This window comes from Balaenoptera musculus, chromosome X (genome assembly GCF_009873245.2).
Source record: "Balaenoptera musculus isolate JJ_BM4_2016_0621 chromosome X, mBalMus1.pri.v3, whole genome shotgun sequence".
Classification (NCBI taxonomy): Eukaryota; Metazoa; Chordata; class Mammalia; order Artiodactyla; family Balaenopteridae; genus Balaenoptera; species Balaenoptera musculus.
Window position 1 is genome coordinate 128,149,260 of NC_045806.1, and position 23,900 is coordinate 128,173,159.

The 23,900-nt window shown below is 41.7% G+C and overlaps 1 protein-coding gene across 2 annotated transcripts in view; it reads right to left on the reverse strand.

Moving 5' to 3' along the window:
* The window catches only part of F8 (coagulation factor VIII), a 121,203-nt gene extending 98,047 nt beyond the window's left edge, over positions 1–23,156 (reverse strand). Inside the window, exons 1-5 of one of the 2 annotated variants that reach the window (XM_036839703.1) lie at positions 22,778–23,153; positions 10,951–11,072; positions 8,035–8,157; positions 3,603–3,815; positions 341–409 (exon numbers count right to left, since the gene is read on the reverse strand). In XM_036839703.1, the coding sequence (XP_036695598.1) occupies positions 341–409; positions 3,603–3,815; positions 8,035–8,157; positions 10,951–11,072; positions 22,778–22,923 (673 nt within the window). In that variant the 5' untranslated portion in view covers positions 22,924–23,153. Of the gene's footprint in view, positions 1–340; positions 410–3,602; positions 3,816–8,034; positions 8,158–10,950; positions 11,073–22,777 lie in introns of both variants that reach the window. The other variant, XM_036839704.1, reaches the window with a different exon arrangement.
* Positions 23,157–23,900: the final 744 nt, after the last annotated feature.

Genomic DNA, 23,900 nt, shown 5'->3' on the forward strand with positions numbered 1-23,900 from the left:
CTCCGTTCTTTGCTCAAAGAATAAAACTTTCCTTTGCTTCAAACCGAAAAAAAAAAAGAGAAAGTAAAGCAAAAAGTCTTTGTTGATGGATTTAATAAGAGGGACAAGGTTACCCAGCTACTCTATCTTACTTCATAGCTGCCAGTGGAACTCAGCTTGCATTTTTTCCTTGGAATTCATTTTCATCCCCGTCTGCATCATTCCTGAATGATAACGTAGTTTATGATCTTTCTGTAATCACTTCCTCTGGACATTAACAGCCCTCATGCTTAAGTACCACATTAAGTTAATATATTTCCTTTCTTTAAGGAGACCAAAATTCAGACTGCAGCTCACTAACCTTCATCAAATACAGCAAAAAGTAGTACAAATTCGTGCAAGGTCTGTGTCCTTTCTTTGGTCAGACTCCCTGAAAAAGAAGTGAGAGCATTTATCTTCTATTGAAAATCCTCTCATAGGAAAATGACCCTAGGAGGATACATTACTTCATCAACTGCTTTGTCTCTTGGTCTCCTATTAACGTTACCATAACATTATTTCCTTGGTGTCACATCTCCTATGCCAGTAATTCTAAAATTATTCGGGGTAAAGGACTTTTTTAAAAATTTCAGATTTGTTGCAGACCATTACTTTTATAAAATACACTAAAAATTAATTACTTAAAAAGACATACAAACTACAAGTCCATATGACCATATTTCATATATATGTATATATTCAGAACAAACAGAAAACAGAAAAAGAAAAATTACAAAAATCATACACACTGTTCATGGAAATGTGCATATAGGTAATTAATATAGAAAATTTCTATTACACTTTTAACTTTTTCTTACTTCTGCAATTGTAAATTAAAAGTTACGAACAAAATAACTACTGTCTATATTAAACACCTATACTCACACTTTAAATGAACACCATGTATATCAATATTTAAAGTTATCAATGTTACAAATGAGCTTGCTTCATGCTTTAACTGTTGAATTTGTTAGTGGTCTTTCTTAGCATTATAATTTTTCACTTGATTGGGAAGTTTTCTTTGCAGGTTTATTTTGAGTAGGAAGATTTTTGTTTATAATGTTCTTTCCTCTCTCGTACTCTTTTATTTTTAATTAATTAATTAATTAATTTTTGCCTGCATTGGGTCTTCATTGATGTGCACTGGCTTTCTCTAGTTGCAGCGAGCGGGGGCTACTCTTCGTTGCAGTGCACGGGCTTCTCATTGTGGTGGCTTCTCTTGTTGCGGAGCATGGGCTCTAGGCATGTGGGCTTCAGTAGTTGTGGCACACAGACTCAGTAGTTGTGGCTCGTGGGCTCTAGAGTGCAGGCTCAGTAGTTGTGGTGCATGGGCTTAGCTGCTCCGCGGCATGTGGGATCTTCCCGGACCAGGGCTCGAACCCGTGTCCCCTGCATTGGCAGGCGGATTCTTAACCACTGTACCACCAGGGAAGTCCTCTCTTGTACACTTAATGCTTGGAAAGTAAAAGTTAAATTGGACGAAGAAACTAACTCACCCATACAAATTTAAAATACAGGTAAAGCTGTCTGAAAAGATTTTAATTCTTTTTATTATATTTTTTAAATTATCAAGTAGTGAAATTGGTCTTTCAGTAGGTGAATGGATAAATAAACTGGTCCATTCAGACAACAGAATATTATTCAGCACTAAAAAGAAAGAAGCTATCAAGCCATGAAAAACATGGAGGAGCCTTAAATGCATGTTACTAAGTGGAAGAAGCCAATATGAAAAGGCTACATACTATGTGACATTCTGGAAAAGGCAAAACTATGGAGACAATTTAAAGAACAGTGGTTGCCGGAGGGTAGGAGAGGGAAGGATGAATAGGCAGGGCACAGAGGATTTTTAGGGCAGTGATATGATACTATATATGACATATATATCATACTATATGATATATGATACTATAGGGCATATATGATACTGTATGATACTAATATAATGGACACATGTCATTATACATATAATCCAACTCCACAACACAGTGATTCTATATTTCTATACAAGAGATCACCACAATAAGTCTAGTTGTCATCTGTCACCCTACAAAGTTATTACAGTGTTATTGACTATATTCCCCATGCTGTACATTTCATCCCTGTGACTCATTTATTTTGTAACTGGAGGTTTGTACCTCTTAGTCTCCCTCATCTATTTCACTCATCCCTCCACCTCTCTCCCCTCTGGTAACCACCTGCTTGTTCTCTTTATCTATGAATTTGTTTCCGTTTTGTTATTATTATTTTTTGGCCATGCTGTGCAGCATGTGGGATCTTAATTCCCCAACCCGGGACTGAACCCGTGCCCCCTGCATTGGGAGCATGGATTCTTAACCACTGGACCACCAGGGAAGTCCCTCATTTATTTTGGTTTTTAGATTCCATATATAAGTGAAATCATACAGTATCTTCTTTCTCCCTCTGACTTATTTCACTTAGGATAATGCCCTCTGGTCCATCCATGCTGTCACAAATGGCAAGATTTCATTCTTTTTCATGGCTGAGTAATATTCCCCACATCTTCTTTATCCATTCATCTGTTGATGGACACTTAGGTTGCTTCCATAACTTGGCTGTTGTAAATAGTGCTGCAATGAACATTGGGGTACATACATCTTTTTGAATTAGAGCTTTCATTTTCTTCTGAAAGATACCCAGAAGTGGAATTGCTGGATCGTATGGTAGCTCTATTTTTAATTTTTTGAGAACCCTCCATACTGTGTTCCATAATGACTGCGCCAATTTACATTCCCACCAGCAGTGCACATGGGTTCCCTTTTCTCCACATCCTTGCCAACACTTGTTATTTGTGGCCTTTTTGATAATAGCCATTCTGATATGTGTGAGGTGATAGCTCAAGGTTTTGATTTGTATTTCCCTGATGATTAGCGATATTGAGCATCTTTTCATTTGTTCATTCATTTGGCACTATGTTGTGCACTTAGAACTATAATAGTGTTGTAGGTCAATTATACTTCAATAAATGTTTTATTCACTTTTTTTTTTTTTGGCTGCACTGTGTGCTTGTGGGATCTTAGTTCCCTGACCAGGGATTGAACCCGTGCCCTCAGCAGTGAGAGTGAAGAGTCCTAACCACTGGACCGCCAGGGAATTCCTGGGAAAAAATATTTTTATAAAAGGTTTAATTTAAATTACTATGATTTTTAGAATAAGAACTTATAAACATGTATAAATGCTTGCTTTTCTCAGATTTTTATGTTTTTGGGTTACAGATGACAAACTAAACTCCTGAAGTGGTCTATACGCCATTGATCACACACTTGGATGTATTTACCTTCATGGAGGTTTCAAGGCACCTAACACAAAATTATAAAAGGCACTACTGAGACAGCCCATAGGATATCTGAAGTAGAAAGTAGAAGAAGAGAAGAGAGACCTAATTCCAGAACTTGGCTTTTCTTGAACATTAGAGTGCATTCTGGCTACATAGGATGGGCATCTGTTCTTCTCGTAGACTACATTATTCTCCTTTCCATGGCATGATGCTAGGGAAAAGAAACCTCTTTCAGATGTTTGTACTTCCCTGCTTATTTCATCTCAATCCTACTCTTTTTTATACTTACCTTCTCTACAAACCAGCAGGGCTCCAATGAGGCCTGAATTCACGTCTTTCACCAGGTCCACATGAGAAAGATATGAGTAGGTGAGACATGGTGGGTCAGAGGCCGTTGGACCATTTTCTTTCAGGACCTGCCAGACGTAGGTATGACTTTTACCAGGAATGACTTTATCATCTTCCTTCTCCCTTTGGCTGGTTTTATCCTCATATTCAGCACCTAAATCAAGGAGGGATAAAATTGTCCTTTCTATGCCATTGCCCACTCAAGGAAACATCAAGTTTATTGTCACCAGTAGACTCTACACAAGAAACAGTGTTTCTGAAACTTAATTTGGAATACTAACAAGTAGCAGCTATACATGGGGAGAAGCCTTATATATTGCAGAGGAGTTCTTGACCACTAATGCAAACATGAGCGGTTGAGTGGTCCTCTGAGACCTCCAGATTGTAACTATAATACTGCTTTCATTATTGCATCTTTTTACCTAATTCAAGTCAATTCAATTCAGTAGACATACATGGGTACGTACTTTCGTCCCAGACTCTTTACTAAGCACTAGTGAGGGTCAGGGAAGGGTGAGATGCAGAGATTTTTTTAAATGTTGCTTTTAACTTGGTTCTTCTCTGGCGGGTCAGACCATATCAGGGGCAGATGTTTTCTGGCTGTCCCATCCTTAGTGATGTTAAAATTGACCCCTGGATTATCCTGATACCTTTATTCTACACTGAGCACTATATATGTTCATTGTTAGTGAAGTGTCATTGCTTCTACGTCATTTCAGTGGACTGAAGTAGAAAATATTGAAACTCACTGACCATAACACTTATACTTCTATTGAACTATTTTTCTAGCAACTCACCTTAGCTTCTCAGATTCATAATGGTCTCTGGGACTCCAGAGCCTCCCAAGGCATTCAGGGTGCTCCTCATCTATATCCCATCGTACCTCACAACAGCTATACATCTAACAGAGGGACCTCTCCAGCAGAGCTGTACTAGAGACCCCTGCACTGGCCCACTACGAAGTCAGCCTCTTTGGTAAAGGGGTGCCCCTCCAGTGAGCACTAGGGACAATTGGCTTCATCCAGAAGCAACAGCAGACCAATACCTGTGCTTGGCAGATCCTGGGGGACATTTAGAAAAACGTGAGTTGTACCTCAGGTTGGCGAGTGTGGTTCAGGTGTCTGTGTGATTGTGGGTTGGTATAAAATTCTGAATAGTGAATACATTTGGATAGGGAGGTAGGGGATCATGGCCGGGTAAAGAAGGGGCTTCAACTATATCTGTAATGTTTAATTTCTTAAAATAAAGTAAGCAAACATGGCAAAATGTTAAGATTTGCCAAAGTGAGGTAATGGGTACATGTTTGTTTGCTCTATTATTTCCTGTACCTTTTTTTGTTTGAAATATTTCATTATGAAAAGAATGCCCTTTTTCCTAATACTAAGGTTGGGGTTGGAGGGTTGATGAGAGGCCAAGAATGCGTGAAAACTATACCTGTCTTGGCAAGGCAGACGGTGAAAAATTGTAGGGTCAGTACATGGTGGATCCCAATGAGAATGAAGAATTGTAGGAGTGGGCAGTGAGAGAATGACAGCTGGAAAAATAGGAAGTGATGTTCAGAATGTTGAAAGCTTGAACCTGAGATTTTGGGTTCTGCTCAGGTTGCTAATAACAAGGTCTATCCTTCGGTGAAGGCAAAGTTGATTTGTCAAGACCAAGTGAAGTAGGCAGTGCCTGGGAAAAAGCATTGTGCACAGCCCTTAAAGTTTACATATCTACTAATGTCTCCATCAGAGTCTTACCTGAGCTTATATATCAGCCACCGCAAATATTCTAAGCAGAATGTGTTTTGTGTAATTTTTATCTTCTATTATATGAGGAAGAACACTGTTGGGACATTTGAGAGTTCAGAAAGTCTGCCTGTCTGCTTCCAGTGTCCTGGTTAGCCCTCTATTCAACCCCATGCTGCTGCTGGGTCAGCCTTGCCCCAGGTCTGGCCTAGGCCCCCAGAAGCTAGCCTGCTGAGACATCCCAAATTCCTGGGGGTCCAGCAGGAGTTGAGACCCACATTCTGACTCCCCATGCCAAGGATTTTTATTGGTCTCAGTTCTGAAGGGCCACAGCTCAGTGACCCCTGGGCATGACTACTCTACCACAGGACAAATGCTGTGCTTCAGAGGCTACTCCACTTCACTCTCTGGTGCCTTCAGCTATTTTTCCTTTGTATGTCTGCTCAGCAGCTTTGGGTTGGCACTTCTTAACTCGTATGCCCCCATGCTGTCTTTCACAGCTCCCTCAAAGTTTTGCAGCTCATGGCCAACCTCATCTCATTCCTACTCAGAGCCTCATTTTGTGGACCTACTTACAGCCTAGGTTGGTGTCTTAGAACGCCACTTGTCCAGAGAAGAAATTAAAAGCCTTTCTCTAGTATTGGGTTTCCACTTTCAGCTCAAGACCAAACTTGAAATTTCCTCTGACAGACACTCCATGTGAACTAGCTATCTTGGCATACATCATATGGCCACATCCAACAACAATATGGCAGGGAAATGTACTCCTGCCACTCTGGGGGAGGGGATGACTATTTGGTAAACTGAAATATAATTTACCAGAGTTGGTTTGGGAGATAAAAATGACAGGCTTGCAAAGCTATAGAGATATAAAGCAGATCAGAAGTTGTCTGGGACTGAGAGTGGGAATGGGGCTTGAACTGCAAAGACAGAACTTCTTGACATGGATTGTGTTGATGGCTGCACAACTGTCTAAATTTAGTAAAAGTCATTAAACTACTTTACATGAGTGAATTTTGTGGTATGTAAATTATACCTCAACAAAGCTGTTTAAAGATGCTATAGGGAAACCATACACAAAAATTAATTTAAGATGGGTCACAGACATAAGTATGAAAGGGAAAATAAAACTTCTAGAGGAAAGCATAGAAGAAATTCTTCATGACTTTGGGATAGGCAAATGTCTTAAACAAGACACAAAGCTCTAACATAAAAGGAAAAAAATGTGATACCTTTTTTGTGCTTCATTAACTGTTGAACTTTCGTGCTTAATTAACTTTAAGAACTTCTGTTTACCAAAAAAGAAAACTATTAAGAGAGTAAAATTAAAAATTAAAATTCAAGTTACAGACTGGAAGAAGATATGCAAATATTTATATCTGTCAAAGGATTTGTATTCAGAATATATAAAGTACCTCCACAAATCAATAAGAAAAAGATAAACAACTCATTTTTTTTCAACAGGAAAACACTTAAACAGTTGATCAGATACTTTACAAAAGGATATCAGAAAGGTCAACAAGCATATGAAGTGATACTCAACATCGTCACGGATTTAACTTACATCCTGGGGCCCCCAGGCTAGTCTAAGAAGGCCAGGAGCCTGTGGATCATAACATATAAATACACAGGCTCATGCTAGGACCGTAAATCGCATGGGCATTAGGCCATTGATTCACTGTGTTGTTCCTGGGAAGAACCACTGTAGATGTATGTGTGAGAGATGATAGTCTATTTTCCCAGAACTCACCAGGCTTAGGGTGCAAAAGAGTCATCTCTACAGTCAGCTCCCAGCTACAGAATTGTGGGAACCCTGGTCTCTCTAAAATGCCCCTAGATTAGTTCTGGAAGCTTCCAAGTAGATAAGCCTCATGGAAACAGCCTGCCAGGCACCAGTCAGAACCTGGGATGACTTTTCCTCTATGGCACCTGCCCCCTCCTGTCTTTCACCTTCCCCCAGTCCAGGTCTGCCCTGACCTAACGAGTGCAACCTAGAAAACTAATGCTTTCCAATTTCAGGATGAGAAATTAGTCAACGCATAAGCATAGTTAGACCATACAATACAGGGCATGTGCTCCAATCATTTCTTAATGATTTACTTGAATATTCTTGATCTGTATATGCCATAGTCTATCTGGGCAATATCACAGTCTGTTGTGGCTCTGCCTTCCCTCCCTTCCTGCACTGTGAAGGTTAAGGAGAAGCTAGGTGAAGTGGGGGCTGTGGCCAAACAGGTTGTTTGCTGTAATGAGGTCAGCTTGTGCTTCTGCTAGTTGGCCCTAATCACATATTTAGAAATTGGGGGAAGGGGAGGCAGAGGAGATATCTGGAAAGTCTGAATCTAAGGAAGGAGAAGAATTCTGTTTCATTTCTATACCATGGGCCTTGATCCTCCCTAGGAAGTTTTCTGGGCATAGGAAGGCAGATACAGTGGGATTTTTAACATCCGCGGCCTGGCTCCCCAAGGGAGAACAGGGGACAGGAACAAACTTTAGGGTTCAGACTAAAATGACAAGGTTCTTGACTTCATGAAATGGGCCTAGGTTTGAATCCCGAATCCACCATTCAGTAGCTGTATGCCCTTATACTCAATACTCTTCTGTCCCTAGGATGACAGGACAATAGGAGGGCATCTGACTCACCTTCAGAAGATTTCCAGTAGGATACGCCAATAGCATGAAGACTAACAGGATGAGAAGCCATATTCTTAAGTGTAATGACCACTGTGTCATAAACCTCAGCCTGGATGGTAGGACCCAGCAGACCTGCAAGAATGAGATGTCCCCCAAAGGTCATTTGGAGGGTGGCACTCCAGAAAACCTGTTATCACAAAAGTGATGGTCAAAGTCACAGTAGAGAAGCATGCCCCTATGGTTATTGATAAAAAGTAGTAGCTGAATGAATGAATACATAAACTGCTATAACCAGCTCAGCCTCATAGTTGTTCTGAAGACAGATTTCTGGCAATTCATTCAATGCATTTATTCATTCAACTAATAGTTGAGTTCCTACTATATTCTAGAAACTGCCCTAGGCACTAGAGATGCAGTAGTTAACAAGATAGATCATGGAGATCACATTCTAGAGACATTAACCATGTAAATAAAGAAAGAAGAAAATTGTAGGTTGTTATAAATGCTATAAATGATGATGGCGTGCTAGAAAATGATGAGGCAGGAAGTAGAGGACACTTTAAATATGGTAAACTAACATGTGGTTGAAGCAAAGTGAATGAGCAAGGGAATAGTAGAAAATAAGGTTATCGAGGCAGGCAGGGAACATAACATGTAGGACTTTGTAGGCTACAGCAGTTTGGATGAATTTGGAATTTAGAAGAAGCACACTTGGGACTTGTTTTGGAGAAAGAGTGTAAAAAATATTAATAAACAGAAACATCAATTAAATAGAGTTGGGAGACCAGAAGGGGGCGCTCTCACACCCTGTGACAATAGCAGAACCCAACGGGAAGAAGACTCCTCATCTTTCCTGGCAAGGACTCAGCCAATGAGCAGCCATGGACTCTTTGTTTACGCTAGGCCTTCCAACTTCCTTTTCCCCTCAATAAACTGTGTTCCTCTCCCCTTGCTATTCAGGCACTTGTTTGTAGCTTGCCATGGTTGCAGATCCCAAATTGCAATTCTCTGCTGATCCTGAATAAACCCATCTTTTCTGGAGAAATATCTGGTAGTCTATTTATTTCAACAAGGTCAACAAGTCAACAAGACTTGCTCATGGGTTGGATATTGAAGATAGGGGGGGAAAGAAGTGAGAGAGCCAGGAGCTAGGAATGACTCCTGTGATTTTGGTTTGTTCAAGTGGGTGGTAGTCAGGCCATGGCACAGAAAATTTAGAGGAAAAATCAAGACTTCTGACTTATACACATACTAAGTATAAGATGCCTACGAATGGTTTTATTGAATGGGCTGGATTCAATGGGATGAAAATATGAAATAGGTTTATTTTTCATACTTTTTAATTGTATGTGGAATTTCCCTTTGTTGCATTTTGAACAGTCCCACTTTTTTTCCAGTAACATTCACATATTAAGAGTATCATTTTTAGGTACTAATAAGTCCAGTCTGGTCTAATACCAAACTTTTGATGTCACCTGCAATTTAAGGCTCCCTCCCTCCTCCAGTTCAGTTCTGAAACAGGCTCAGAAACCTGTAATGGGAAAAGGAAGTTTGGTTGGCAGCTTCACTGCTTTCTCATTTTACTGCCTCTGGACTTTCTAAAGTTGGAGCTAGCGGACAAAGGACAAGAGTGCAAAAAGAGACCTGCTGACAAGATCTTTCTTGGCTTTGGTACCTCCTGGATGTGGCACATGCCAAAATTCTGGGTCTTTCTTTCCTAGAGAACTTATATGAGTTCTTAAGAGACTGTCTCCCTCCCAATATGGGGACGTCCTACTCCACCTCCCCCTGGCATGGGATACGCCCTCTCCAGCTGTCACTTTCTCTCTCCTCTCGGTTTCTGCTTCTGACAGTACAATCACATAGATCTTTTCTGTTGGGATCACCTAGCCCTGGCAGGAAGTCCTCTCAGGCAGGGTCTTCTTGAGGCAAGTCTTGTCCTGTGAGCTTCCTTGTCTCACACCTAACAGTTGCAGGGGAAGCTCCCCAACACTCTGGCATTGAAAGTTTTTCCAGATAAAAATCAGGCACTAGTCAGTATCTTCCAAGCTCCAGAAGAACTATGTCAAGTTTTCTAAATGATTCTCCTGAAGCCTCCCTCACTGCAGCTTGGCATGAGGGAGAGGCCTCCCTCCCCCCATGGGAATATACAAAACACCAAAATGCTTTCAAAAGAAATCCTCAAACCTAAAGCCCATACTCTGCAACAAGAGAAGCCACCGCAATGAGAAGCCCGCGCCCCGCAACGAAGAGTAGCCCCTGCTCGAGGCAACTGGAGAAAGCCGGCACGCAGCAACAAAGACACAAGGAAGCCAAAAAATAAATTAGTTAATTAAATAAATTTTTAAAAAAAGAAATCTTCAAATCTAAACTCTTTCATAAGTTCCTAACCTTCTTTTATATAGGCTGGAGGTATATGATGGGCTAAAGGTTGCTGAACCAATTTTGGACCACTACCTGACCAAGTCCTGAATAGGTGGCCTGATATCTCTCTTTAGAATTTGGGGGTACTTGTCACCTATAGTTCTGAGCAATCATTCTAAGGTCGGAAATGTCTCATCTTGACATCTTGTTACATGCTTATATGACACCTAAGTGGAGGTATCAAGCAAGAAGTCTGAACTAGAGATATAAACTTGGGACTTATTGGCATATATGATATTTTCAAGCCATGAGACTGGATAAGATCAGCTAGGGATTGGAAGCAGAGAGGAAATAAAATGAACCCAGGTCCAAGATAAAGGGCACTCAAGCAGAGGAGGAGGGCCCAGTAAGAAGACTGAGACCATTCAGCCAGTGTATTTCCCCGAGGGGTGGTAATAAGGGAAGCCTGGCCAAGAAAACTGCAGCCTCAAGACTGGGGAATCCTTGCAAGGAAATAAGATACCCAGTTTCATAACAATGAGTCAATATTGTTTGCATTACCCATCCATGGTGGCCTGGGCTTGGCAATGTTGAAATGCTGATCCATGAACTCTACAAACACAGTCTTTTTGTACATGACTGAGGTGTTGAATGGAAAAGATCTTGGCACTCTAGGAGAAAACCTGTGTGAAGAAAGGAAAAAGTCATTCATTTTGGTTGACCCTTCTTTGAACCCACTTTAAAAAACAGCTGAGGGACTTCCCTGGTGGTCCAGTAGTTAAGACTCCACGCTTCCAGTGCAGTGGGCTCAGGTTCGATCCCTGGTTGGGGAACTAAGATCCCGCATGCCGTGTGGTGTGGCCAAAAAAATAAAACATAATTTAAAAAACAGCTGGAAGTAATGCTTCCATCCCACTCTCCTCTACTGTTAACAAGGCAGATTGGAAGCTGTTTATGAAGTCACAGAGAAAACTGCTGCCCCCAAAATTAGAGAGGCAGACAGGTGAATGCAGAGAATCACAACTTACTAGAACAGAAACCTTCAAGCAGAAATGCCTGTGGGAACCAGTGCTGTAGTAGGAAATAAAATAAATAAATTTAAAAAAATAATAAAAGTAAAAAAATAAAAATATGCCAGAGCATTCTGTTCTTATGCCTGCCCTCATGAGAAATTATTTTACTAGAGCTTATCATTCTGGGATTTTAATCACAGCTTAATCTACCTGGAAGAAGGAAGATACCCAACATCATCCTGCTTCTCCTTCCACGTAGAGGAAAGGAAATACGCAACTCTAGCCATCCTGTGTCAAGGGGTGAGACTGAGAAGCAGTGGTGAAGTTCACAGTCCAGGGGCATAGGCTCACTAAAAGACTGACACCTAATCATAGGGCTATAGAGTGCTTCCCCACACCTCACCACCACATTACTAAAGGCCTAATTTACCAAAGTTCCTTTTATTCAGTACATCATGTCCGTCATTCAACAAAAACTTACAAGGCACACTAAAAGGCATTAAAAAAGAATCCCACAGTTCATAGAGGCTGAACAAGCAGCAGAACTAGAGTCAGATATGACAAGAATGTTGGAAGTATTAGACCAGAAATTAAAAAAAAAACTATGACTAATATGTCAAATATTTTAATGTAAAAAGTAGACAACATGTAAGAACAGATGGATAATATAAGCAGAAAGATGGAAATTCTAAGAAAAATCAAGAAGAAAAGGTAGAGATCAAAAACACTGTAATGGAAATGAAGAGTGCCTTTGATAGGCTCCTTAGTAAACTGGATATTGTTAGGAAAAAAATCTCTGAGCTTGAGCATATGACAACAGAAACTTCCAACACTGAAAAGGAGAGAGAAAGTTGCTCCTTAAGGGCTATAGATCATATCCTGAGTCATATCCTTGAGTTGTTTTGCAGATACTAAAACCCCCACCGGGTGGAAGAAGGTAACAGCATGCTGACCACCGGCGTGTAGACCCCAGACCACTGGAACCAGAAGGTTGATGAGGTTGACTCCCTCCCGAAATACCACCTGGTTACCTCACCACCAACCAATCAGAAGAACGTCCATGAGCTGATCATGCACCTCACAACCCTCTCCCTCACTTTGCCTTTAAAAACCCTTCCCTGAAAGCCATTGGGCAGTTCGGGTCTTTTGAGCATGAGCTGCCCGTTCTCCTTGCTTGGCCCCAGGTTGGGTGTCTTGCAATAAATGCTGCACTTTCTGCCATGGAAACTGCACCAAACAACCAAGTAAACTGAATGACTTAGCCAGTTGATGTTAGCCAGCCTCAGTCGTTGGCACCCCAATGCTGCCAAAATGGACATATAAATGGAGGAGCCATGATGGTGACTATGTACGGGCTCAACATCGTGGACTCACCAAGGCTGACCTAGCTACTGCTGTTGTAAGCGTCCAGCTTGCCAGGAACGGAGACCAACGCTAAGGCCCTGATACGTCACCATTCTCAAGGAAACTATCCAGACACTTGGTGAGCCTCAGTAAGCTAAGCCCCAATAAACTTCCTGCACACATACATACACAAAAGAAAAAAAGCAGACAATCCTTTTTTTTTTTTTTGAAATTTGTGTGCTTAAAAAGCTATAAAATCACCCAAGGAAACACAGAAGTTGTCACTACTTGCACAACGTTGGTTGGCAACATTCTTTTTCATCCGATTTGCTTTCAGATAATTCACCGACAGCTATAAATTTGTGGCAAAGCTGTCACCCGTGATTCGCAGAACCCTGCTCAGAACGACCGAAAACTTACAAGGCCCCAAAACGGTGCTTCCCAGCGAAAGGGTAGGCGTGAGGCTGTCAGAGCGCTCGCGTGAGGCACACGGTGGCCCTCCGCCCACCAAAACCGCGGCTATGCTAAGGCGAAGCTGGTACCCAGCAGGGCGGAACCATCTGCTAGGTCCCCGAGTTTGTGCCCCTGGAGCTCTGATGAGGGGTGCGGCCCAGAGACGTAGGTTTGAACGGCTCTGGGGAAAAATAAAAGTGCATCGAATGGCAGACAGAGCAGACGCTGCTAGCGAGTTTCCGGGAGTCGCACTCAACACGAACGGCAGGCGACGGTGGAAAGAAGATGCATGGACACAGGCAGACGCACCAGACAGCCACTCGCAGAGGGAGGCTCTGTGAGCCCTAGACAGTGTCGAAATCAAGGAGGAAGGGTCAGCCGAGGAAATGAGGGAGACGCCCCTTCAGAAGACACAAGGGTTTGGCAGAGCCTGAAAATGGTGAGCCTGCACCTAACAGTTTAGCAGCTCTTGCTTCACATAAAGACTGTTGCAAGCACGAGAGAAACTGGCCGACCGACAGTCACAGAGGAAGACCTCAGCAGCCTTGGAGGGATGCAGCAGCAGACGGACTGAAAACACTCCTTCAAAGTGTGCATTGCTTTGCGTACACCTCTCTCAGGGAGGAGGCAAAGATGAGACTGACTTAATTCTCTCCTCCCTGACAGCCCTCCCCTCCCAGGGAGCCTTGCAGCTCACTCCATCCCAGGGTTTCCAGGACACCCGAGAAAGCACGTGCTGGGAGCAGCTCGGCCAGCCCAAGGCCAGGACAAGTGACTCTCTGTACTGGCTGCGGGCCAGAAGCCAGCGTACTGATAAGGAAGCCCTTCCAGTAAAAGGAGCTGATTTACGGAGGAAGGCGTGGGGATCTGCATGGACCAGAGTGCACGAGCAGGCTGGATGAGCAGATTGTCAGAGGCCCATCTCATCTACCCGTGCTACACAGCCACCTTTACCTCAAGTCACACCCACAGCCATGTGGGGGGTCCCCGGCGACCACTTGCTGGGGGGGAAAAAGCCTGAGATTATGTACAGTTGGGTCAGCTTGGTATTCAGGTACGAGCCAAAAATTGACTGCTGTTGTATTACAGCCCCACTCAGGGGTGGATTTAATAGACAATGGTGAAGGAAAATCTCCCGATGGGCCAAATTTTGGCTAATGTTGGATGTTCACTTTGAGCAGAAAGAGAAACGGCCCAAGGTTCAAATATATACAGACGAATGGACAGCAGCAAATGGCTTGGCTGGCTGTTCAAGGGCCTAGAAAGAAAAGGAATGGAAGGTCAAGGACAAGGCTGTCTGGGGCAAAGGCATATCGGTGAGTGGGTGCAAAATAAAAGAACCTTCATGTCATATGTTAATGCCATCAGAGAATAGCTACTGTGTAAGAAGTGCAGAACAATAACGGAGACAAAATGACTGACGATTACCATTAGCCAGCCTCTACATGGGCCATCTCAGTGCTGGCAAGATGCGAGCCAAGTGGCTGCGGCGGCGTGGAGAGAATTAATGCATGGACTCAAAAGCAAGGGTTCCCACTGACTAAGGCTCATTTAACTTGTGTTGCCTCCCCAGATCCAACCTGCCAGCAACAGAAACCAATGCTGAGTTCCTCACTGGGCGCTGTCCATCATGGAGACCAGCCAGCTATTCGGTGGCAAATTGCATTGGATCCCTTCCACCCTAGAAGGGCTGGCTCTTCATTCTGAAGAGAAGAGACATGTATTTCAGGGATACGTTAGCTTTCCTGCCTGCAGGACCTCAGCCAGTACCACTGTCTGAGGCCTCACAGAGGGTTTGATTCACTGATGTAGGCTCCCATATGACATCATATCAGACCAGGGGACCACTGTACAGCAAAGGAGGTGCTGGAGTGAGCCCATGACCATGGCATCCACTGGCTTTATCAGATGCCACCCCATGCAGAAACTGCCAGACAGAGAGAGCAATGGAATGACCTCTTAAAGGCACAGCTAAAGCTCCATAAGGATAGAGGGTCAACTTCCAAGGTGCTGGGTATTCATTGATTCAAAGATGGTTCTGTGGCCCCAATGAGAACACACGGGTTTAGGAACCAAAGAATGGCAGCAAAAGTACCTCTCTTCCCCCGTGACCCACCCGGGGAGTCTGTGCCGCCCATCCCCACCTGTAGCTCTGGGCTCGGCAGTGCAGAAGGTCCTCACAGCACAAAACACAAGAGTCTCACTGAGTGAGAAGCCAGGGGCGCCGCCTGGGCAACTGGGGCTACCGTACCCAAGGAGCGGCACGCCAGACGAGGAGCCCCCGGGGCACGACCACCAAGGGGGGAGGGCCGTCCCACGCGAAGCGGGCAGGAGTGGGTCACACCCCAGGGCAGCCACACCAGCTGAGGGGCGCGATGCGACGGCCCCTGGGGCCTGGAGAAGCTGCCCCCGATGCAGGTGAGGACATGGAGGGTGAGTGAGTGGGGCTGTGATGGAGATGGGGAGGGGGCGGCCCGGGAAGTACTCGAACCCGGCCACCTGGGGGGTGGCTGCTGCTGGAGGACAGCCCTCATCTTCGGGGAGCGGCCCGCCGGGCTCATGCCCCGCGCACAGGGCCTGGACGCCCCTTTTCCAAAGCAGCCCACTGGCCCTTCTCAGGGAGGCCACGCCCATCCCCAGAGCAGACCACAGCCCCTTTCTGGAGCAGGTCACGCCCCCTTCCCAGGAGAGCCACGCCCCTTCCCAGGAGAGCCAGTGCTTAATGACTGATCAGTACGGAGACAGAGGGGGCCTGGCCGCGTTGGCCCAAGCGGGACAACGAAGAAGGGTCATTCCCGTTCCAGAGCTCCTTGTAGGGCTGGCCTGCACTGCGGCCCGGCTTCTCCCTCCGCCCTCCCCTGCTTTCCCAGATATTGATCCCAAGAACACTCTAAATAAAATTCCTGCACGTTGATATCCATCTCACAGTCTGCTTCTGGGGAACCCAAATGGTGATATTAATTCATATTTAAATGTGCTCTAATTTCATCCATGTCTAGAAATTTCCATGGCATTAGCCTAGGCATAGACCTACAGTTCATTTGTCCCATCTCCTGGCCGCTTTGAGACTATGCCCTTCCACAGTCATCAACTCATCCCTAGTTTGTTCCCTTCCCCTTTTCCCACTCCATCTCCTTGGTTCTCCTGAGTATACCCTACTCAGTTTCTCCAAAGTTTCCATTGGTTTCTAACAAGACTCAGACCCATGTCCAGAGATAGGTATTTTGACATACACTAGCACAGTACTTTCACTTTAATATTTATGACCAAAATGAAAATATAAGACATAAAAAATGTTTACTAGATCAAGATCTTGGAAGAGCAGAGAAGGAACAGGATCATGAGCACACAGAAAACAAATTTTTCTCTCTCTGAGGGAAGAGTGAAAACCAAAAGCTAGATAAAAGATCAAGATTGTGAGACAGAAACAGAAGGCCTAGGCCCTAGTCAAGTGGGACGTGATTTATGTCTCAGATTCAGGGTAATCTGCACAGTAAGTGACAAAATGTTCCCGGGTTCACAGGTTTTACTCCTTCCTAGCTTATGTGGGTTTTTTGTTTGTGTATTTCCCTTGAGGTTTGATATATAAATCTTGCCAAATATATTTGGCAACAATGTCCTTGACCTGAACTGTTCTTTCACATTGTATCTAAAACCAATCGGAAAACCTATTATATTCCCTGACCCTTGCTTAGAAGAAGTTGAGCAGCTGCAGGAATAGATAATACAAAACTGAATTTTCCCAGATGTTTGTTTCAGACCTTGGCAGAGGTTGTCAGGATGTGTCCAGAGTCAGCTTATCCTGTTAATCAGTATCAAAATAATCTAGACTATAAAATGGTATCATCAAAATAAAAATTCTATCAACTTTTGCCTGGTAAATACATGTGACTGCCTATAAAACAACAGAAAGCTAGATAATAAATCATTTTCTCCATTCAATTCAATTTTACAGTCAGTCTATTATCCACTATACCTCAGCCTGCATGTTAAATGAAAACTATAATATAAGCACAATGTATTAAGTACAAATATCTCAATATTAATTTTCAAAAAGACCAACATTAATGGATAAATGGTCAATGGTTCATTTAGATACCAGGCTACTGACCATCTGGGCCTCTACTTCAGGATCATTAACACTGCAAAACCACAGGCTTGGATCTCTTCCTTAAACCATACACAAAAGTTAACTCAGTATATCAGAGAACTAAATATAAGAGCTAAAACTATAAACCTCTTAGAAGAGAACAGGTGTAAATCTTTGTGACTTTGGATTTGGCAATGGCTTTTTAGATATGACACCAAAACCACAAGCAACCAGCAGAAAAAAGAATAGATAAATTGGAGTTCATTAAAATGAAAACCTTTGTGCAGGGAGAAAATATTGAAAACAGGTACATCTGAAAATGTACTTCTATCCAGAATATACAAAGAATTCTCAAAACTCAACAATAAGACAACCCAATTTAAAAATGGGCTGAAGATTTGAATAAACATTTTATTAAATAAGATACAGGAATGGTCAATTACACATGCAAAGATGCTCAGCATCTTTAGTTACCAGAGAATGTAAATTAAACATACAGTAAGATACCACCACATAGTCATTAAAATGACTAAAATTAAATACTGGTAACATCAACTGAGAGAAGGAACTAAATTCCAATTCAGCCTGGAAGTGGATTCCCCCAAAGAGTCTCCAGTAAGGAGCAAAGCCCTGTCAACACCTTGATTTTGGCCTTGTATGATCCTGAGCAGAGTACCTAGTTGAGCCCACCTGGACTTCTGACCCACTGAAACTGTGAGATAATAAATGGATGTTGCAAACTGCTAAGTTTGAGGTAATTTGTTACACAGCAGTAGGAAACTAACAGGATGCTCAAAGTTGATCCAAATACCAAAAATATAAGTTGACAACCAAATTAAAAACATGATTAAAAATCATGCTTCTAAATGAAATCAAAGAGGATATTACAGACTCTACTGAAAACAATGAAAAGAAAACTCTTCATAACATAACCTATGGGATATGGAAAAACTGTTCTCAGAGAAAAACATATAGCTTTAAATGCCTTCACTGTTAAAAACAAAGGACAAAAGAAAGAGAAAAGAACATATTATTTTTCCTAAGATATTAGAAAAAATATAGCATGACAAGCCAAAAGAAACTATCATGGATAAAGATAAAATCTGGAAATAAATTAAATATAAAAAATAACCAGGGACTTCCCTGGTGGCGCAGTGGTTAAGAGTCCGCCTGCCAATGCAGGGGACACAGGTTTGAGCCCTGGTCTGGGAAGATCCCACATGCCGTGGAGCAACGAAGCCCGTGCACCACAACTACTGAGCCTGTGCTCTAGAGCCCGTGAGCCACAACTACTGAGCCCGGGTGCCACAACTACTGAGCCTGTGCTCCAGAGCCCATGCTCCGCAACAAGAGAAGCCACCACAATGAGAAGCCCGGGCAACGCTACGAAGAGTAGCCCCCGCTCGCCGCAACTAGAGAAAGCCCGTGCACAGCAACAAAGACCCAATGCAGCCAAAAATAAATAAAATTAATTAATTAATTAAAAAAAATAACGAAGAACAAAAAAAGCCAAAAGCTCATTATTTGAAAAGACCACCCCCAACAACAACCAAAGAGAAATCCCTGATGAACTTGTTCATGTAGAAAAGATAAATAACAAAAATTTAGGAACTTAAGAATGAGAAAGGGCAAATAGCTACAGATAATGTGGAGTAAAAGAATCATGAGAGAGTGCTATATGCAACACAGTGGCAACAAAATTGAAAAAATAAAGGAAATGATTTCCTAGAAAGGTATAAAGTTATTAAAGCTGACTCCAAAAATAAGTTGAAATTTTGATTTGACTAGTTATCATAGAAGAGCCTGAAGAGATGATTAAAGATATTGCAAATGTCACTTGGACCAAATGGATTCATATGTGAGTCTTATCTAACTTTAAAACAATAGATAACTCTAATGTTATTTGAGCTATTTTAGGCAATAGAAAAGGATAGAACACTCACCAATTCATTTGATAAAGCCAATAAAACTTTAATACCAAAATCTAATAATAATAGTAAAAAATAAAGCTATACATCCAGAAAAAAATGAAAACAGTAATTTGAAAAGATACATGTACCCCAATGTTCATAGCAGCACTATTTACAAGAGCCAAGACGTGGAAGCAACCCAAGTGCCCATCAACAGACAACTGACTTAAGAAGATGTGTTTTACACACACACACACACACACACACACACACACACACACACACAAAATGGAATACTACTCAGCCATAAAAAAGAATGAAATCTTGCCATCTGTAGCAACATGGATGGACCTAGAGAATATTATGCTTAGTGAAATAAGTCAGACAGAGAAAGACAAATACTATATATTTCACTCATATGTGGAATCTAAAAAATAATACAAATGAATGTATATGCAAAACAGAAACAGACTCACAGATATAGAAAACAAACTTATGGTTATCAAAGGGGAGAGGGAAGGGGGGAAAGACAAATTAAGGGTATGGGATTAACAGATACAAACTACTATATATAAAATAGGTAAGCAACAAGGATATACAGTATAGCACAGGAAACTATAACCATTATCTTCTAAAAACCTATGATGGAATATAATATGTAAAAATACCGAATCACTATGCTCTACACTTCAAACTAACACAATATTATAAATCAACTATACTTAAATTAAAAAATAAAGCTATAGATAAATCCCACATAATAAAGGCACACAGTGTCTAAAGAAATATTAGCACATAGAACCCAACAATAATCAAATTGTATGAACATTAGATTTTACTCCAAGAATGTAAGGATATTCAATGTCAGGAAGTCTATTGACATAATCTATTTGTCCTCAACATATTAAAGGCCAAAATTCATATGATGCTAGAATGCTGAAAAGCCATTACTAATGAAAATTTTATGGCAAGGAGTAACAAAGGCCACTTATCAAGAACAAACAGCAAATGTTATTCTAAAAAGCAAAATATGAAGACTGTTTCAAGTAAAATCAATAAGATAAGAAAAAGAAATAACTGATTAAACATTGGAAAAGAGCTAGAATCTGTCTTATTTTGAATATGATTCAATACACATAGAGACTGCCATGTAAAATTATTAGAATTTATATGAGAATTCAGTAAGGTAGCTAGATTTGAGATGAATATACACAAACCAATAGCTTTTCTCTATTCTGGTACTTAACATCAAGAACATAGGAGAAAACATTTGATTAACAATAGCAACATAGGGCTTCCCTGGTGGCGCAGTGGTTAAGAATCCGCCTGCCAATGCAGGCGACACAGGTTCGTGCCCCGGTCCGGGAAGATCCCACATGCCGCGGAGCGGCTAGGCCCGTGAGCCACAACTACTGAGCCTGCGCGTCTGGAGCCTGTGCCCCGCAACAAGAGAGGCCGTGATAGTGAGAGGCCCGCGCACCGCGATGAAGAGTGGCCCCCGCTTGCCGCAACTGGAGAAAGCCCTCGCACAGAAACGAAGACCCAACACAGCCAAAAATAAATAAATAAATAAATAAACCCAAAAAACAATAGCAACATATTTATAAAATGCATAGGGATAAATGTCATAATAAATTACTTACATTTATTATATTAATAAAATTTATGTATAAATTTAATGAAATTTAATGAAATAGATACTAATATATATGAGAATTTTATATGATGAATGTTTTTATTCAAATCAGTGGCAAAAGATGTATTGTTTGATAAACGGTGCCTTGCGATAGGCTATTGATCTGGATGGAAATAAAACTAGACAGATCCCACTCCCATACCATATACAAAAATAATTATCAGATGAATTGAAGCCATAAATGTAAAAAGCAAAACAGTAAAAGTCTTGCAAGAGAATCTGGGAGAATAAACAAACTTCATGTGCAGAAAACAAAGTCAACAGACAAACAATAAGTCTTTGGCGAAATTGCAATATACATTAGTATATTAATGTAGTCTAACAAAGGGTTAACACTTATAAGAATAAAATAGTTCTCATAATCTAAAAAAAAAAATGAAAGAGCCCAATGAAAAATGGGCAAAACATGTGAATAGTCAAATGTCAAAATATAAACGCAGTAGTCAACAAGCATTTGAAAAGATGTTCAGCCTCATTAGAAATAAAAGGAATGCGATTATTGTAATGATGAAATATCACTCCATACCTACTAGATTGGCAAAAATTAAAAAACAAGGTAAAACTTATTGCTGATGTGAATGCAGGGAGAAGGGCACTCCTATATGTTGATGGTAGAAATGTTTGAAGAGTTCTAGACTTTTTGGAAATTAAAACTAAAAAGGAAATATTCCCTTCATTCCAGCAATATCCCTCTTGAGAATCTGTCCTATAGGAATAAAAGCATCAGTATGAAAAAAAAAAAGCATCAGTATGTAATGATATAGGATATAATGGCCAAAAACCTGGAATAATAGGGAATTTTATTTAGCCATTAAAAAGATTGAAGTTATGCCAACTGACTTGGACAGAATTCTATTAGGTGTTAGTGAGTGAGAATAGTGTATAATATCCCATTTTTGTAAAACAAACAATGACCAAGAAAACCTTTATTTGCATATATGTGCATACGTGCGTGTACATGAATATATATTACCATACTAGGGTTACCTGACTGGGGATAATCAAGAAGGGGGCTCAAGTAGAAGGAGAGTGGGGAGCAAAGCAAAAAGAACAGAAAAGATTGTAACGTATGTATGACATAACCATATTTAATATTTACATTACCATTATATATGTATTGGGTTTAAATCTTTATAATACACATTTAAAGAAAACAAAACAAAATTTAAAACAAATGACTTCAGCATTCAACTCAATAAGCAAAAAGTTAGATCAACTAAATGAACCAAAGGAAACTAGGAAGAAGAAATGAATTGATGAAAGTAAAAACAGAAATTGATAGAACCAAAAGATGGGTCCTGACAAAAGCAATAAAATTGAGAAACTTCCTGGAAATATTATTTATAAGAGAGGTAAAGAGAACATACACAAACTAAGAATGGAGATATAACCACAGACACAGAACAGTTTAACAATATCACAAGACTATTATGTAACTTGATACCAATACATTATCAAATCTAGGGATAACCGATTGCTTTCTAGGGAAATGTATATAACCAATATTGACTGAAGAAGAGGTAGAAAAATCTGAATAAATCAACGACCATAGATAATATTGGAAAGATTATTTAATACTACTCTCCCCAAATGCACCAGAACCCAGAAAAGATGAAAAGTTTCTGAACTCATGGCTAATACTATCCTTACAGCAAAATTGCGTGTAATATTGATGGGTCTTAGCGCCCTTCTCCCTGTGGAAGCTGGGGGGTAGGCTGAGGGAAGTTTCCTTCTGTCTCTTAGGCTGCTTGCCTCTTCGCCCTCACTCTACTCCACTCTCTAGCTTCCAGAGTGGCAGCATGTGACCAAGAGAAGCAATGGACAAAACAGCCAGAGTCACAGCCCCACCATCCTGACCGGCCCGTCTAGAACAGGCCTTTACCTTGTGTCCACGTGCAGCTCACTGAGCAGTTCACTTTGCATATAGTCCCAGGACAGTTCCACCGCGCCCAGGTAGTATCTTCTGATGGCACCAAAGCTGAAAGGCAAAAGGCACAGAAAGAAGCAGGTGGAGAGCTCTATTTGCATGGCTCTGATTGCTAGAAAATGTTCGACTGGAGAAACGAAAGATTAATTCTTCTCTAAAAATATCTTTGGCTCCCAGGAGGAAAAAGGTAAATTTTGTATGATTTAGTGAAAAGTCCCAAAATTTTCTCAAAGGACTTCAGGGAACTTGACTGGCTGGAGTGACAGCAGCATTAGCGCTCAGCAGTGACGGATAGGATTGCTTCCTTTTTGGCAGTGGGAAGCAGCCACAGGAAGAACTGAGTAGGAAAAGGGAGGCTGAGCTAAAGCTTAACCCGTTCACCTCTGAAAGCGGCAGGGGCACAAGAATGCTGCTTTGCTCAGAGCCTTTGAGGAAAGGAAAGAGGGGGCCGAAGGTGAAGAGGAGCTCCAATCTGTGTTAGTCCTAGCGCGCTCCGTCTTTCTTAGTAACAGCAGCAGCAAGAGACGCCAAAGATGTTGTTGAAGATTCTGGAATCCACCTGCACCAGCAAGAGTAACATTCTAATAGTCTCCCTGCTTCTGCCCTTGCCCCCCACAGACACCAATGAATGACCTTTAAAACCATAAAGCAGATCCAGTTACTTCTTTGCCCAGAAACCTCTGCTGGCTTCTGACCTCACTCAGAGTATAATCCTACACTTTGACCATGGCCTAGAGTCTTCCGCATGATCTGCATGTCCCTTCCCCCCACCTCCAAGGTTTCATCTCACTCCCGGCTACTGGCCTCCTTGCTCTTCCTTAAAACACCGAGCACACCCTTGCACCTAGACCTTAGCATCTGCCGTTTCCTCTACCTGAAACCCCTTTCCCCAGATCGCCACATGTTTCCACTCCCACATCTCCTGCAAGTCTTGGCTCAAATCTCACCTTCTAATGAGCTCAAATCTGGACCAGCGCCTTGACACTGTAAGCTCTCTATCCCCACCGGCACTACCGATATCTCTCTTGGCTTCATTTGCTTACAGAGCACTCATAACTACCCAGCATCCACGTGCCTA